Below are 17439 nucleotides of genomic sequence, written 5' to 3' on the forward strand. Positions count from 1 at the left end.
TATGTTTACATGGACACCAATAATCTGATTTTAATACGATTAAGACAATACTCTGATTAAGAGTCTACCATGTAAATGAAGATTTTTTATTTAATTTAATCAGAATAAAGGTCATAATCAAACTAAACAGAAAGCGAATTAAGACATGTGGAGTAAGCCGATTTTAGTCGCATTATTATAGGTGCAGCACAGAAATGTTAACACCTTAATCAAACTATTACCGTCATGTCGGACTTGTCGCTGCATTTTGTCACATGATTGTCTGTACACACATGGCTGTTTAACCCAACATTATGAAGCTGCACCTACAGAGTCAGTGAAGGACCACAGACACACACACACCAGAATGCAGAGGTTTTTTTTCTTTTCCATTAGGCGTGCGATATCAAATTCCATTAAAATAACATTCTTCCAGCAGTCCTTACTTACATCAGTTTGTCATGCGGGGGCATGCATGAAATGTTCCTGAATAAAAGTGAAACTGCCAGACTGCACTTAAAGTTGAAAAATAAGTAATGAAACACCTGATATTACATGAAACTCCTGAGGAAACGTGGATAGTGCAGTGACGCAATGATGCTAATCGAATTATGCACTACAACATGTAAAACGGGATCATGAAAGTAGCATTTAAAATGCAACTCATGTAAACACCTTAAACATATTATTGTCTTATTCAGATTAAGGCAAATAATTCGATTACTGATGTTTATGTACATGTAGTCAATGTCTTGACTTTTCTTTACTAAATGCTCATTTCTCTTTGTTTCCCTATTTACAACATTTTTCTTCCTGTCTCTTTTTCTCTTTCTATTTTTTCTATACACTTAGTCAAAATGAATTGGCCTTCACTACACCTGAAAGTCCTAGCGTTAGTCTCTATCCGGCTGCCCACGTTATATCAGATCAGCCCAAAGAGCTTCCTCTCATTCATTCCCAATCCCTGGACCTCCAAATCCTCAAATGCATCCCAGAACTAACTCCAGCAGTCAGTGAACCTGCCAAACCAGAGCTGATTGTGAAGGAGTCAGACAACACAGTGTTGGAGGTCCCGTCACATGCCCAAGCAGTACCAATCTGGAGTTCTCTGGAAGAGAAAGTACAAGATCAAGAGGATGCATTAAAAGATGAGGAGATACATAAGCACAAAATACCTCAGAAAATGGCAAAGTTAGAAATAAAATCCTCAAAAAAGTCTTTAGAATCAGGGTAAGAGGTATTTTGATCAGCCATCATTAAATGCTTGCATGTTTTGCACGCGTTTTGCCACACATAATTTTAAGTGTGTTTTGGGATGTTTGTACACTCTCAAGTATCAGAAGAGTGGGATTTGGCAAGCCATACAAACTGAAAATTTGGATGTAAGCTTCTGATACTGGCTTCAGATTTGCATAAGTGTTATAACAGGCAAATATGTGTGAATAGAGACTCGTTATTGCATGCTTTGGTCAAAACAAGGTAGGTAAAGCGTGACATAAACCCTATTCCTTACCTCACAGTGATGAAAAAGCAGTTTCTGAGGATGCTGAGAATAGTATTTTAAGTGAACCGGTGTCCCAGCAGCCACTACCCTCCATTGTCCTTAAACCACAACCATCTGAGTCTGTTAAGGAGAAGAAAATAGAAGCTTTTAAAGTCAGCATACCGGTCCGTATGAAGCCTGCGCTTCCTGTGATCTCCCCTGCTGCTTCTGTAAAGGAAAAGGACAACAGGACATCGCTACATCTGGAGGAACTTTGCCCTATGACTCCCAACCAGTCTCTGGATACAGAGTCCCACGGAAATGGTTTAAGGAAAAAGGTCACGTTTGAAGCAGAGAGTGTGTTGTGGGCCACAGTAGAGGAGAAAACAAAAGAAAACAGTGATGAGGGTGTAATCTTGGGCGAGTTGAAACTGGAAAAGGAGGTCCTGGATAAGGGGTAAGTTAACACCCAAGGCATGTAGTTTTGTGGAGACCATTTGAGATTGCATGATTTGCAAGAACTACTGTTTAAAAGTTAGGGGTCAGTGGAAGTGTTTTGCTTATTTGTGAGAGCTATCATCTTCCAGATCCCAAACTTTTTGATCGGTAATGTCAATTGACATTCTTAATCATTTCAGCATCACAACATCAATCTATCAGTTCATTATGTCTAAGCTTCTAATGCATCTCTTGAAATAAGCATTTGTTTTACTTGCTGGGAGGGAGAGAATTTTGATAATCAAAGATTATTCTTGTCACTTAAACCTTTTGGTTCATGGCAGCCAAGTTATCCAGAAAACATCTGAAATCAAGCCGGAGAAGCAAGATGATTCCTTCATTTCCCCCCATAAAAACACTAACCATGAACGACAGAGAATAGAAAAGACAATAGACAAGGATGATTCAGATGATAAGCAGATGCTGCAAACCGACAGTGAGTCGACTATTTGCACAACTCAAGCTGGACCTGAGGATGACCTGAAGACTGTAGATGTGTGTTCAGAGACCGAACTCAGCCATGACCTGGATGTGAAAACTGGCAAGTACCTGGACACCAGCAAACAGGAGCATGACTCTGATCAGGAGGATGTATCTGTAGGCTTCATACGGGGGATTTTTGGTGTCCTTTATAAAGGGTAAGTGGGATGGATGTGAGATTTGTGGAGTTCCCTTTGCCTTGGCATCTGCATGGCTGTATTTTGAAACATAAAGGTTGTCATTGTGACCGTGCATTTGCTAGGAAGCTTTTGCATCCAGTGTTAGGGTGTCCTATAGTAGAGAGAAGCATAGCCTGCTTGTTTTGATGAAATAGTAACTAGTACTGGCTTTTTGTGAGCGGAAACCATTGGTTCAGTGTAATTATGTCATCTAAATGTCCTCATCCCTTAGTTATGAGACCGTGACGTCTATACTACAGCAGCCAAGCGAAGCAGAAACAGATGTTCAAGATGACCCAATCGTGGACAACCAAGACGGACCTGTGGTTGAAATTCTCCCTCCTGAGGCCTTCTGCGACACCAAAATTAAGCATGCAATTGTCGATGAGCCCCAGGAATACCTGTTCAAGGATTTGTTGCCATCTGGTGAGTTACAGATAGACATACAGACATCCGAGCCTGTGGCCATGAGCCTGGTGGAGTGCCTGAAACTGGCTGCCAGAGAAACTCAAACCAGATCTGTTAATGATAAAGAAAGGCCTTCAGAACAGAAAACAACAATTGTGAAGTCTCTAATAATGACGCCTAAACCAAGCATGACAATAGATTTGAAACCTAAAATTGTGGTCCCAAATGAAGAAAAGAAACCTCTGGAAACCACACAACAGGACATAACTGTTAAGGAAGAAGTGCGAAACCTCGGCGTTGTGGAAACAGATGGTTCGGTGGCCAACTTTCAAGAGATAAAAATACAAGAAGACTCAGGAAGAAATGAACAGGTGAAACTTCAGCTTAGCAAGAAAACAGCAGTGGATTTAAGGCCTTTGGCGACGTCGGAGGGGTCACAGGAAGAGCTGGAGTTTGAAACGGGTCAGGAAGACTTAGGGACAGTGTGGTCTGCTGATCTATATATGGATGGAGGGTAAGTGCATGGGACGTTTCCTCTGCCTGCACTGCCCCTCATTTTTATGTCCCTCTTTACATGAACGGCACGATTTTGGCAATGTTCCGTCTGGCTGACAGGAGTTGCATTACGTTATTCACATCTGCCTCTGACCAGGGCTGATGGTGACTGTGGTTTTATGTCAAGGTGATATATCTGTTGTGGATTTGTGTGCTCGGTGTCTTTTAAATGTGTCTCGTGTCCTGTGTTCAACAAGTCTTTTAAGAAATAGGTACCATGCAAGATACACTACCATGCAAAACACATTTTTTACTTATAATAACAGTTTGTTTATAAATTGTCACTGTTAATATTAGAGGCAAAATAAATTTTGGTCCATTTTATTTTTTGTGTCACATAGTAAAACTTTTATGTTTGTTATAGATAAGTGTATTCATAAATTAATTTCGAGAGGATCACGTGTTTATGATTGACCACGGCTGGTCCCACATTAGCTAGCACTTGATTCACCAATCAGACGATTCTTAACTCACTATAAATAACCAGAGTTTCTTACCTCAGTATCTTTGTTTTGAAGAATCCCTGCTTCCACCCCTACTCCTCCCTCTTTTTTCTAGATTTGGCGACACGGCGGCTCAGTGATTAGCATTGTTCCCTCACAGCAAGAATGTCCTTACTGGACCAGCCGAAATTTCTTTGCAGAGTTTAAATGTTCTCTGTGCTCGTGTGGGTTTCCCCCGGGTTCCCCAGTTTCTTCCCACAGTCCAAAAAAAACACCATTGACCATATGAAATGGGGAAATAAATTGTAAACTTTTGGTGAAAGCTTAATTTGACTATTTTCAATTTCATAAGGTTCCTTGAACAGCATTGATGTTGTAATGTAATTACAATACAGTCAGTTAAATAGACTTAAGCATTCATTTAGTTGTTCAAGCGTAAAACAAGATGAAAGACTGTGTAACCGCTTGTTACTAATACTAATCACTAAATTTTAAAGAAATTGACAATTTTAACGAGGCAACTTTATAGTGGAAAACTGGCTGACTGAAATTAAAAGTCTGTGTGCATAAACCCCATTGGCACTATATACTGCTTACTAAGAGCTCATCTAGTTATCCCTATAATCTGTCATTAGCCATAAACAAGTTGGGGAAGTTCATCGAGATTTAGTTGAGCTCAATCTCCTCTCTCACCCTGCAAATGGGAGAGAGCCCAGGGCTTTCTCCCAGGACAGCATGCCAAACAAGCTTTATAATCAGTCATCAGCTAAATGTAAACTCTTGAAAACTCACTTAGTCTTGATTTGAATTATTTACATTCATAAACGAATCCTTTCTTAAACAACATATTAAGCAACATGAATTGTTTCGACACTGATAAAAAAATAACAAGAAATGTTTCAAATCGGTTTATTAGAATTATTTATGAAGGACCATGTGACACTGAAGACTGGAGTAATGATGCTGAAAATTAAACTTTCTCATCAGCAAGTTATTGATCAACATTTCACAACATAATTTGTTTGTCACTATTTTAAAAATCTTTGTGTTTTTGAACGTAGCTTTGGTGAGACTTTTTCCATTTTTCAGAAACACTGAAAAATGTTACAAACACCAAGCTATGGAGTGGTATTGTATACATGACGAGCATGAAACATGTGGTGTTGGTCTCTTTTGTAATAGCACAGGCTTTGATTTTGGGCTCTCTGTGGTTTTGTCAAACAAGACTAAACAGCAATTTCACAGCTTGTTTGTCTGTTTTGCAACTGCTGCTGCAAGCTTGCAAAAAACGTGTCGCACCAACTGTGGGCTAGCACTGCTGTTTGTAGCCCCTTGCTGGAAGTGATTGTGCCATTTCACATCATTAAAATTTTAACTGAAAACCCTTTGCACGCTATAATAATATCCAAATTGGTAAGATACAACATTTTGATATGATGTTCTGGTGTCCTGTTTCTCACAGACCAGACGATTCCTCAATTCCACCAATACCAAGAGATTTCCCACCCACACAAACGCTGGAATCACCTCAGACTGTCTTTCCACCAGAATCAACATTAAAAGACACTGCACCAACGGAAACAATTTCCCAATCTGCAAGCAAATTTTACCTTCCCCATAAAGATGAGAGTACACAGTCTCCACCGCCAGTGCCTTTACAGGAAGTCGGCCCTGATGCCATAAATCAAGACGCTAGTTTTGCAGCCGCTCATGGGGTTTCACAGTGCGATGAAAAACTAACCACTTTATCGCACATAACTACAGAAAAAGATGCAATGACTCTTGAGATACGCAAAGATAATGCAGAAGAGACAAGTAGGAATAACTTGTCACCACTAGAGGGCAATATTACCAACTCTACATGTATAATTAACACTGAAATTAAAAAACAAAGCATCATCAAGGCACCAGAAAGCTTAATTGTAGAAGCCTCAGAAAGACAGCAAGATGTAAACGTCAATGAGGATGTTTCTCCAAGAAGCTCAGTGGTTCCTTGGCCATTTCCATCTCCTAAACTGGAAAGACATCAAGAGATGTCAAAAAGCACAGACAGTTCAAGTGTAAAGAATGAGGAGCAGTTGGAGGAGAGCGTTCTGTTAGCAAAGATCCGTCAAATGGCAGAAGATGAAATGGCTAAACCAGCATCTACTGCCCCACGTGCTAAAATACGCTTGATACCCTGCAAATCTGATTTCGAACTCCCTCCAACTCCACCTCTACAACTAAAGTCCAGCACGAAACCGCCCATGGAAGAGAAACTGATCAATTTAGATCATACAGAAGAAATCACAAATCCACCATCAGTGATTTTCCAGGAGCAAACAGAAGAGCAGATTAATAACAGTCAGTCTCAGACTGCATCTGCACCAATGGAGAGTTTTACGTTAGATGACAGACACAAAAAGGAAAGTGCTAATAATGCAGTTTTAGATGACAATGTCCTGTTAAACAAGCAAGAACCAAACGTCCAGCTGGAACGTGTGGCAGCTGAAGGGGAGCGCCAAGATACGCCAGCTGCTGAGCCCACAGGGAACACAGCAACACAAGCTGAAACTGAGAACGAGGAACAGCTAGATTTAAGTGTTGATAGACGTGAAGAGGCTCAAATGGAGCCGGATAAACCACCATCTCCAGTGCCTGATGAATTGTAAGTTTGAGTGGTGTGTAAAGAGTACAATTCAGTTTTATTTTACCATGTTGTTTTGTTTGGAACTGAATGTCGTCAATGGTTCACAGATTGTTTTTAATGTTTACTAATGAGTGATGTGCTCACAACAACGTTTTTTGTCATTCTTAATTTAGTTGTGAAAAGAAGTTTAATGGTGCCATTCATGCTTCTGAGCGATGTTAATATAATTACTACCTGTTTAGTTAAACATTGTCATCACAATAATTTATTCTGTGATTTCTCTTTTAATACATTGGTGCCTTTTTGTTCACAATGACAAAAATATAGCAAGATACTGTGAAATATATAAATGTTTTCCGTTTTAATAAGACAATATCTATTTCTATTTGTGATGGTATAAAGCAGTGTTTTTCAACCACGTTCTTGGAGGACCACCAACACTGCATGTTTTGGATGTCTCCCTTGTCTGTCACACCCATTTTAGGCCTTTTAATCTCAGCTAATGACTGTGTGTTTGGTTAAGGAGACATAGAAAATGTGAGAGCTGGTGGTCCTCTGGAAACATGGTTGAGAAACACTGGTATAAAGCTTAATTATTAGTCTTCAGAGTCACTTGATCCTTCAGAAATAATTGATAAATGATGTTTAATGCTCAAGATATAAAATGTATTACATCACAATGTATTATCGACAAATATTTTGCAAAGCAGTTAACATTTTGGTGGAAACTAAAAATATGTTGTAAGTATTCTTTCGTGGATACTGCATAGCACGTACAGGTGCTGGTCATATAATCAGAATATCTTCAAAAAGTTTATTTATTTCATTATTTCCATTCAAGAAGTGAAACTTGTATAATGAATGCATTCATCACACACAAACTGATATATTTCAAGTGTTTATTTCTTTTCATTTTGATGATTTTGATGACAACTAATGAAAACCCCAAATTCAGCAGCAGTCCAGTATTTAGCCATGTGGAGTGCTTCTGATGCTGTCTATTGTTCAGAAGTGGCTTGATACAAGGAATGCAACAGCTGAAACCTATGTCTTGCATACTTCTGTGCATAGTAGCTCTTGAAGCACTGACTCCAGCTGCAGTCCACTCTTTGTGAATCTCCCCCACATTTTTGTATGGGTTTTGTTTTACAATTCTCTCCAGTGTGTGGTTATTCCTATTGCTTGTACACTTTTTTCTACCACATCTTTTCCTTCCCTTCGCCCCTCTATTTTTGCGCTTAGACACAGAGCTCTGAGAACAGCCAGCCTCTTTTGCAATGACTCTTTTGTGTCTTGCTCACCTTGTCACTATCAAATCAGCCATCTTCCCCATGATTGTGTATTCTACAGAACTAGACTGCGTCAGAAATGCGTAGTCTGGAAACGCAAGCTCAGTTCGCTGCGTTGGAAAGTTCAAGCTTGGTGAACTCTGACGTGCAAAATCGCATCACGTGATTGTTTGAGATCAATCGAAGATCAAAACATGACCTCTCTAGACAGAAATTTAAAACATGGATCAATCGCTCGTTATTTTAAATGTGTAATCATCTTGTTTAATCCCGCCCCTTTTCGCAGCGCTGTACAACAGAATTTTGCACGCACAAACTCTAGTGTTACCACAGCATGGGAGGCAATTTAAAGGCCTTAGCAGGTCTTTTGAGTTGATTAGCTGATTAGAGTGTGGCACCAGGTATCTTCAATACTGAACCTTTTCACAATATTCTAATTTTTAAGATACTGAATTTGGAATTTTCATTAGCTGTTATCAAAATTAAAGTAATTAAAAACTTGAAATACACACTCAAAAAAATGATTTGTTGGACTTACATAAAAAAAGAGTGTCAAGTGGTTCCACGTAACTGTGTTGAGTAGTTTCTACAAGTAACAATATAGTTGAATGAACTAAAGAAATCCAGGTAAACTTTACAAAATGTTTCTCAGTACATGCAACACATTTAGACGTGTCATTATTGCATTTTAGTTATATGTATATTTTACTTAGTAATGTTATGTAAGAATAATTAACTTTTAGTATGTAAGGTGAACACGTTTTTTTCTTTTTTTTATTCACTTTTAAAAGTATGTGCTCTACAAATGTAAAACTTAAATCATCAAACATATTTTTAGAAACAAAAATAATTTATTTTTTGCAAGGTTTTGCAACATACAACTGCTAAAAACCCATAAAACTATTTCAATTTCACAGGTCCTTAGAAACAAATACACAAAAACATCAAAGGTTTTACACTCAACATTTACAAGGTCTTTTAATGTGCAACTGGCTTCAAGAATCTGAAATAATCTTACTTTGAAAAATTAAATACATGGAATGTTAAAATACTGCTAAACTCTATTTCTAATCTTAACAATGAATAGTAAGAGTAACATTCAAAATAGCCTCTATTTTTGTAAACATCCACAAACCGCTCAAAAACAGTTTGAAAAAAATGTAAAAACAGCATTTTGGTCAATAGTAAACATTCTTACAATGTGCTACTTCCTTCAAATATTGTAAGAAAAATGTATGAGCAAATTTACAAAAGAATTTTTTTTTCCAAGACTATCACGAAATGCTACAATGCTCAATTGCTGATATTTCAAAATGTTTAAGCTATTGTTAAAACAACTGGCCTCTATTTATGAAAACCACCACAAAAATAACAGTTCGTTTCAAAAAGACAGAAAAAAAAACCATGAAAAAAACAAAAACAAAGAATGTTTACTATTGACCAAAATGTACTTTTACTATGTGCAACTTCAAGTAATACATTTTACTTGGAAAAAGAAAAGAAAAGTTTAAGACAGGCAGCATGTCACAAACTAATACAGTGCTCAATTTTTGATATCTCAAATCGTTCGAGCCATTAGTAAAGAAAAGATTAAAACTGAAAAATCTTTGAATTTTTGTAAATAACCAAACAATTTTAACCATTTAAAGTTACAGAACTCCATTTAAAATGTTGGTTCCATCGACAAAGACAACATTAAAACCCTTAATTTTAAAACCAGAAACAATTTAAATGTCACAAAAAAAGCTTCTTCCTTTATTTCTTTCATTTGTCCAGAATGATGTACTGATTCAACCAACAGGTTTGTTCTTAAGAACTTGTATTATGAGTAACAGTTTATGTGCATCAAGTCCCAGCAACACTTTCTGGAAAAACTCAAAAGTGTATTTCAGGTCTGAAGGATAACTGAGATTGAAGCTGTATATGACTCTCAAAGAAAGAGCACAAGCCTAGGTGACTTCGCCAAGGTTCTGAAGCACATTTACTCCCTCAAAAATCAGTCCAACATCTGATGGTGGGTCACAGGCTTCTGCACCTTCAGGTCTGATGATGTAGATTCCAATGACAATATTGCCCATGTCTTAGAGTTTTCAAAGTCTGTGTCCTACAAAACACAAAAACAGTATCAATGTTCAGTCAGTTTAATTCCACAAAAATACAGATTGTACATTTAGAGAATTTTGTATCTACTGTCCATTCCTTAATCTTTCACATCACGCACCGCATTTACTTAAATAACTACTTTACTGTGTTTGTTAGGGTGGTCAAAAGTACAGGCTTCTGTGCTGAATTTTAAAAATGTGAAGAAACCAACATTCTACCAAAGAAATTCAATTGGCCAGTGTTCTTGTGCTCAACAGATGTGACTGTGAACACTGATAATCGCTTAATGCGGTTCCTTAATATTTCTGCTTAGACAAATCTGCTGAGAGACATCTTCAAAAGCTACCATACGTAAATGTAATCTGTGTAACCACTCGGTCAACAATATGAAGCAATATTATAGCCAATCAGAATCATATGTCGAGCATGTGAACACTATGGTTAATCAGCAGCCTAAGAATCTGCTCACCTGTGCTCAATTTCCTCAGAAAAATGCTAGCATCATCACAATCTTTTAATTTTAGGACTGACTGGTACCGAAGTCTGTACTTTTGACAACCCCAAGTTAAATATACTGTGTGTATTGATATTCCTTGACAATATTTTGCAGGGGCATTTTGGTATATATTCACTGCCAGAGAACACTTACTGTATACATGAGGTTTCATAGTCTTCATTAAGATACACAGAACATGCTCTGAGAATGCAAGTTCAGATGGTATCATACTGTAGAAGAGACATTAAGTGTAGACAATGAAAAAACACAATACTAATGTGGAAATTATTTACAAGCATCATAAATACAGATAACAAACCTTGTCGATGGTAGCCATCAGTTTCCAAATTTTACACCCTGCAATTCCTCCTTTTATGGTAGATGCTGGCCAGCTTGCTGGTGTAACCATCTTGTTTTGACATAAATGTTTGAATTAGTGGGACAGTAGTGATTCGACTGAATTCAGCAGCAATCTGTGGATTTAAGACACAAGATTATAATAAGGATAACTTTCATACAAGGCACTGTCTCACTGTTTTTAGGTGGTTATGGATGTGACAAAAATTTTATATTTTATTATCTATATTGCTGCAAAAACACACATGGCAATTGAACGTGGCTAGCGTTACACTTGCAGGTAACCAGATGTTCTCCTTTGGATGGCTACGATTAAGATGGCTGTGTAGCGCATTCCACGTTTTAAATCTATGCACAAATCTATAGTGTTTCAACAACTGTGATCTTGGAGTCTTTGCACTGCCACATGCTTTCCTTGAGAAACACGAGTCAGAATAACTGTCTAAAAATGCTAAAACTCAAAAGACTCCGAAATACATTCATAACATAAATTACCATAATTCTGTGAACACTCACATCACTTTTCTTGGCAATATTTAACAGTAAAGAGTTATGAAATACTCATACCTGACAAAGCCACCATCTTCTCCCCCTCAATGTGCTTCCCGCGTTCGTTTGTCTTCTGTTCTGCTCTGGTGCTCCACCTCTAGGTAAGCAGCTACGGTATCCACAAATATCCAAACTTAAGAGGGTTTTGCGTTTTACTCCACAATGTTAAGTTGGCCAGTCAAACCCTTATTAAGTAAAGTCTACAGCACTACATTTTTGTAGAAATAACATAGTTTACTTGTGTTAATTTAATTACTAATATGTTTTATGTAATGTGAACAAGGATGGGTATAGTAAAACTAACAATAAGGAAAGTTCATTTTTTTGAGTGCAGTTGAAATCAGAATTATTAGCCCCCCTAAATTATTAGCCCCCCTGTTTATTTTTTCCCCAATTTCTGTTTAACGGAGAGAAGATTTTTTCAACACATTTCTAAACATAATAGTTTTAATAACTCATTTCTAATAACTGATTTCTTTTATCTTTGCCATGATGACAGTAAATAATATTGTACAAGATATTGTTCAAGTCACTTCTATTCAACTTAAAGTGACATATAAAAGTTTAATTAGTTTAACTAGGTATGTTAGGGTAATTAGGCAAGTTATTGTGTAACGATGGTTTGTTCTGTCGACAGTTGAAAAAATATATAGCTTAAAGGGGCTAATAATTTTGACCTTAAAATGGTTCATAAAAATTTAAAACTGCATTTATTCTAGCCGAAATAAAACAAATAAAACTTTCTTCAAAAGAAATAATATTATCAGACATACTGTGAAAATTTCCTTGCTCTGTTAAACATCATTTGGGAAATATTTATAAAAGAAAAAGGTGGGCTAATAATTCTGACTTCAACTGTATATCGGTCTGTGGAATGAATGTATATCTTATGCAAGTATCACTTATTGAATGGAATTAGTGAAAGCACCTTGGTTTTACTATAGTATTAGTTTAGTACCTTAGCATTAGTGATGACCAGTATTTGATAAAGAAATCATTTTTAACCTTTTCCATCACTTTTTTGCAATTTAGTATGTCCTCTCTGAATAAAAGTATTCATTTATTTTTTTTTAATCATACGGACTACAAACCTCTGAGGGGTAGTGTAATAGCACTGTGAATAATATTTTTTTGCATGTATTTTTTCCAATAATATCCAAACAACACCAAACATATTGCAGATGGCAAAAACAAAAGAAAATGCACTTTACATAGAATAACAATTTAGTTTTTACTTTATCATGGGAATATGGCATTTATAAAACAAGTGAAGCAGAAGCAATGATTAATAACTAAGGTTGCACAATATTGGAAAAAAAACTGTCAATGTGATGTTTCTGTTTTCTGCAACATCTATTGCAGCATGACCATTTCACCAGATGACTTGAACAGCTCTATTTGGCAATAATTTATTTGTTTAGAATGATTCAGTAATTTTGTTGGATCATTCATATGCATAAAATGCAACAAACAAATTACAAGCATACATAAAAACAGCAGAACAAAGATGCAAAAAGCAATAATACATTATGGTCTTCTGGAAAATCTACCAGGATTCTTTTACAGAAACTCAATAATCAAATTTAAAGGTCACACTTTATTTTGATGGTCCGTTTGTTGAATTTAAGTTATTCTCATTAGATTATAAGCAGACTGTTAGGTTGGGGTTAGGGTTAGTGTAAGTTAACATGTACTTGTAGTCAGTTTCTTATAGTCAGATAAATGTCTGTTGAAGGAGCAGTATCAGCAGATATTAAGCAGACAGTCTACTAATACTCAAATGGACCATCAAAATAAAGTGTTACCCATTTAAAAAACTCTATATTGTCCAACCCTTGTAGGAATCATGTGTAAAATGTGTAAAAAAGTAAGTAACCTCAGTAACATGTTTCCTGTTCTTTTTATACGTAGGTCTAGTCATCCTCAGGAAAAAGAGTCCTCTAATTTGACCCAGGAATCCAAAGGGGTCGAGACACCATCTGAAAGCCCAGACAGTATGCAGGTCAACGGCCAGACCTCCGTGGATGTGTCCCATGTCATTGTGCCTCCAATGCGCAGTAAAAAGAAAATAATCCCACCACCAATGGACCTCACACTGGTAAAATCAATAGATGAGACAAACAGAGAGGGCTCAGCAGTGCCTGCGTGGAGTGTGAGTGGCGTATTTGTATTTTAGCTTCTTGTTATACTATAGACTGTTGTTTTTCTAACCACGTCTTGTTGTTTTTTTTAGTATGCCAGTCCATTGCCCAGTCCTGGTCTGGTGACCTCCACTCAGTCTTTGCTGGAATGGTGTCAAGAGATCACAAAGAAGTATAGAGGTGTAAAAATCACAAACTTCAGCACATCTTGGCGTAACGGCCTGGCTTTCTGTGCCATCTTACATCACTTCCACCCTGAGATAATGTGAGTTTCTGATGTGTGCTTGTCATACTCAGCCTAAATTCAGTTTATCTGTAGTAACATTAAAGAAAAAACTTGATTAACTCCCATAGTGCTTTCAAAATCTGTGTACTGTTTTTCTGAATTATTGGGGAGAAAATTCCAAGGAAAAAAGTTTTGAATGTTACTTTGTATTTACCATGCTACTACTGTATTCACCCCTAATAGATATTCATAAGTTGAAATCTCAAATGATTTGTCACCATATAACATCCACTTAAAATCTTAACTACCTTTAGCATTTTTAAAACATTGTTAAAAGTGGGGCTGCAAAGTATATTACAAAATTATTGTTATGGGGATAATAGTATGTATAATATACGTATTGCAGACATGTGTGATTAAAGTACATTTATTTTATGCATTGGTTGTTTATCTATATTTGACCAATCAGATGGGGCCTTACTATCTTCATCTTTTACCGGTTTATTTTAATATCATTCATTCATTTTCCTTCGGCTTAGTCTCTTTATTTATCAGGGGTCGCCACAGCAGAATGAACCGGCAACTATCAGACTTCCAGCTGGGACTTGAACTGGTGACCTTTTTGCTGTGAGGCAACAGTGCTAACCACTGAGCCACTGTGCTGCCTATTTTAATATCAATACATACATAAATGATTTGAAACATAGCTAATACAAAAAACAGCATTTTTTTCTTGGTAAATGTTATATTTTACTAAACAACATCGCATATTTTCCAAGTATCGTGCAGCCCTAGTTAAAAGTAATATTTTAATAATTAATATTCTTATATATATTTTAAATAATAGTAAAAAATGTATACACATTTTGATACTGTATGTTATAATGTGTATGTTATAAAACATACGTTATACGTTATATATATTAGTGTTTCTTTTATATATTTTTAATGCTGGCCATCTACAGTTGAAGTCAAAATTATTAGCTCCCCTGTTTATTTTTTCCCCAATTTCTGTTTAACGGAGAGAAGATTTTTCAACACATTTCTAAACATAATAGTTTTAATAACCCATTTATAATAACTGATTTATTTTATCTTTGCCATGACGACAGTAAATAATATTTTACTAGATATTTTTCAAGACACTTCTATACAGCTTAAAGTGACATTTAAAGGCTTAAATAGGTTAAGTAGGTTAACTAGGCAGGTTAGGGTAATTAGGCAAGTTATTGTATAATGATGGTTTGTTCTGTAGACTATCAAAAAAATATAGCTTAAATAATTTTGACCTTAAAAATGTTTTATGAAAAATTAAAAACTGCTTTTATTTTTGCCGAAATGAAACAAATAAGACTTTCTCTGGAAGAAAAAATATTATCAGCCATACTGTGAAGATTTCCTTGCTCTGTTGAACATAATTTGGGAATTTTTTTAAGAAGAAAAAAATATCAAAAGGGGGGCTAATAATTTTGACTTCAACTGTATATTATGTCAAAAAATATATATATTTATAAAATAAATACTCAAATTTCACAAATGCAGATTTTAACACAGAGGTTCATTAGTTAATGCATTTACTAACATGAACTAATCATGAACAACACTTGTACAGCATTTATTAATCATAACTGAACATTCACTAATGCATTATTAACATCCAAGTCCATGCTTATTAATATTAGTAAATGCACCGTGAGTTAACATGAACTAACAATGAACCACTGTATTTTCATTAACTAATGTTAACTAACATGAACAAATACTGTAGTAAATGTATTGTTCATTGTTTGTTCATGTTAGTAAATGCATTAATGAACATTAACTAATGAACCTTATTGTAAAGTGTGACCAACACAGTTAAGTAAATACGAGAGTGAATTCCTTCAATCATGTAATATATGTAACATTATTAATAACAGAAAAAATTACAAATAATGCAACAAAAATGTATCATTTCAAATGGATTTATAATTGTGTACTGACCATTCTCTTCCAGTAACTTTGACTCCTTGGAGCCTCACAACATAAAGCAAAACAACAAAACTGTAAGTCTGGCGTAATCAAACATTCCACATATAGACATTTTGTAACCATAAAAACAAACTAAAACCTCACCTTTTATTCTCCCTCTTTTTTATCCCCTTCAGGCTTTTGATGGTTTTGCTTCACTGGGCATCTCTCGTCTGCTGGAGCCCTCAGACATGGTGCTTCTCTCTGTCCCGGACCGTCTCATCGTCATGACATACCTCAGCCAAATCCGTGCCCACTTTACAGGACAGGAGCTGAGCGTCCTACAGATCGAGCTGAACAATAGTCAGTCCAGCTACACATTGGCCGGACCAAACCAGCGGCCCGATGTACAAGCGGCAGCCAAATTCTGTGTGGAGAGACTCCAGGCTGGAGCTTTTACTGGAGACAAAAACAGTAAAGACTCAATGGCGGAGGAAAGCGAATCCAAGTCAAACGGAGGACTTGTTGCTCCACCGAGGACTAAACGGACAGGAAAAGTGGATGAAGAGGAGACAGACGGAGGTGTACAGACTCCTGTGGCTCCTCCAAGACTGAATACAGCTGCTTCCAAATCAGCGCTCGGACACTTACGAGACGCGGATCTTGTGAAGAAACGACGGTCAAGGATGAAGAGCGAGTCTATGGACGAGCCTGATTCAAAAGAGATGCTACATGAGGTAATGCACACTGACGCACACTCATGCATCTGTTCCTGTTTGTGTAGTTGTAGAGCACTGTTAAAACAAAGTAAGACTGATTGAAATACAGTTAAAGTCAGAATTATTAGCCCTTCTGTAAATTTTTTTTTTTTATTAAATATTTCTCAAATGATGTTTAACAGAGCAAGGAATTTTTACAGTATGTCCGATAATATTTTTTCTTCTGAAGAAAGTCTTTTTTATTTCAGCTAAAATAAAAGCAGTTTTACATTAAAAAAGAAACATTTTAAGGTCAAAATTATTAGCCCCCTTCAGCAATATTTTTTTCTTCAATAGTCTACCGAACAAACAATCATTATACAATTACTACCCTAACCTGTCTGGTTAACCTAATTAACCAAGTTAAGCCTTTAAATGTCACTTTAAGCTGTATAGAAAAATATCTAGTCAAATATTATTTACTGTCATCATGACAGAGATAAAATAAATCAGTTATTAGAGATGAGTTATTAAAACTAGTGTGTTTAGAAATGTGTTGAAAAAAATCTTCCTTCTATTAAACCGACTTTTTTGAAAAATACAGAGGGGCTAGTAATTCGGGAAGGCTAATAATTCTGATCTCAGTTGTATATATAAACAGGGTAAAGGATACTGAATTTGCTCTTTTTAATGTCTATTGATTTGTCTTAAGGGTCTTTTTTTTATTGAGATTTTTACATTACTTTAAATCTGAATAGATAAGATTTAGTGGTTAGTGCATCAAAACATAGCACTATGGTGTTCACAGCACCATGAGTTTGATTCCTAATTATAACAGTAATTATAAAAAAATAATTATTAAAGCAAAATAGGTGGCACAGTGGCTCAGTGGTTAGCGCTGTTGCCTCACAGCAAGGAGGTAGCTGATTCGAGTCTCGGCTGGGTCAGTTGGCATTTCTGTATGGAGCTTGCATGT

At 36.2% G+C, this 17439-nt stretch overlaps 1 protein-coding gene and 1 long non-coding RNA gene across 12 annotated transcripts in view; one reads left to right on the top strand and one right to left on the bottom strand.

Moving 5' to 3' along the window:
- Positions 1-17439, top strand: part of ehbp1l1b (EH domain binding protein 1-like 1b) — a 59146-nt gene that overhangs the window by 29409 nt on the left and 12298 nt on the right. For 7 of the 11 annotated variants that reach the window (XM_056466574.1, XM_056466575.1, XM_056466576.1 and 4 more), the window contains 6 exons: positions 832-1209; positions 5488-6672; positions 13360-13600; positions 13682-13854; positions 15812-15860; positions 15963-16502. In XM_056466574.1, the coding sequence (XP_056322549.1) occupies positions 832-1209; positions 5488-6672; positions 13360-13600; positions 13682-13854; positions 15812-15860; positions 15963-16502 (2566 nt within the window). The remainder of the gene's footprint in view (positions 1-831; positions 1210-5487; positions 6673-13359; positions 13601-13681; positions 13855-15811; positions 15861-15962; positions 16503-17439) is intronic. The other 4 variants (XM_056466579.1, XM_056466583.1, XM_056466584.1 and 1 more) reach the window with 3 other exon arrangements.
- On the bottom strand, positions 9670-11766 carry LOC130236034 (uncharacterized). The gene is made up of 4 exons (XR_008838434.1): positions 11467-11766; positions 10862-11015; positions 10696-10772; positions 9670-10047 (listed from the first exon to the last, which is right to left on the bottom strand). It is a non-coding gene; the product is annotated as an uncharacterized LOC130236034 (long non-coding RNA).

This window comes from Danio aesculapii, chromosome 10 (assembly GCF_903798145.1).
Source record: "Danio aesculapii chromosome 10, fDanAes4.1, whole genome shotgun sequence".
In the NCBI taxonomy this organism is placed as follows: domain Eukaryota; kingdom Metazoa; phylum Chordata; class Actinopteri; order Cypriniformes; family Danionidae; genus Danio; species Danio aesculapii.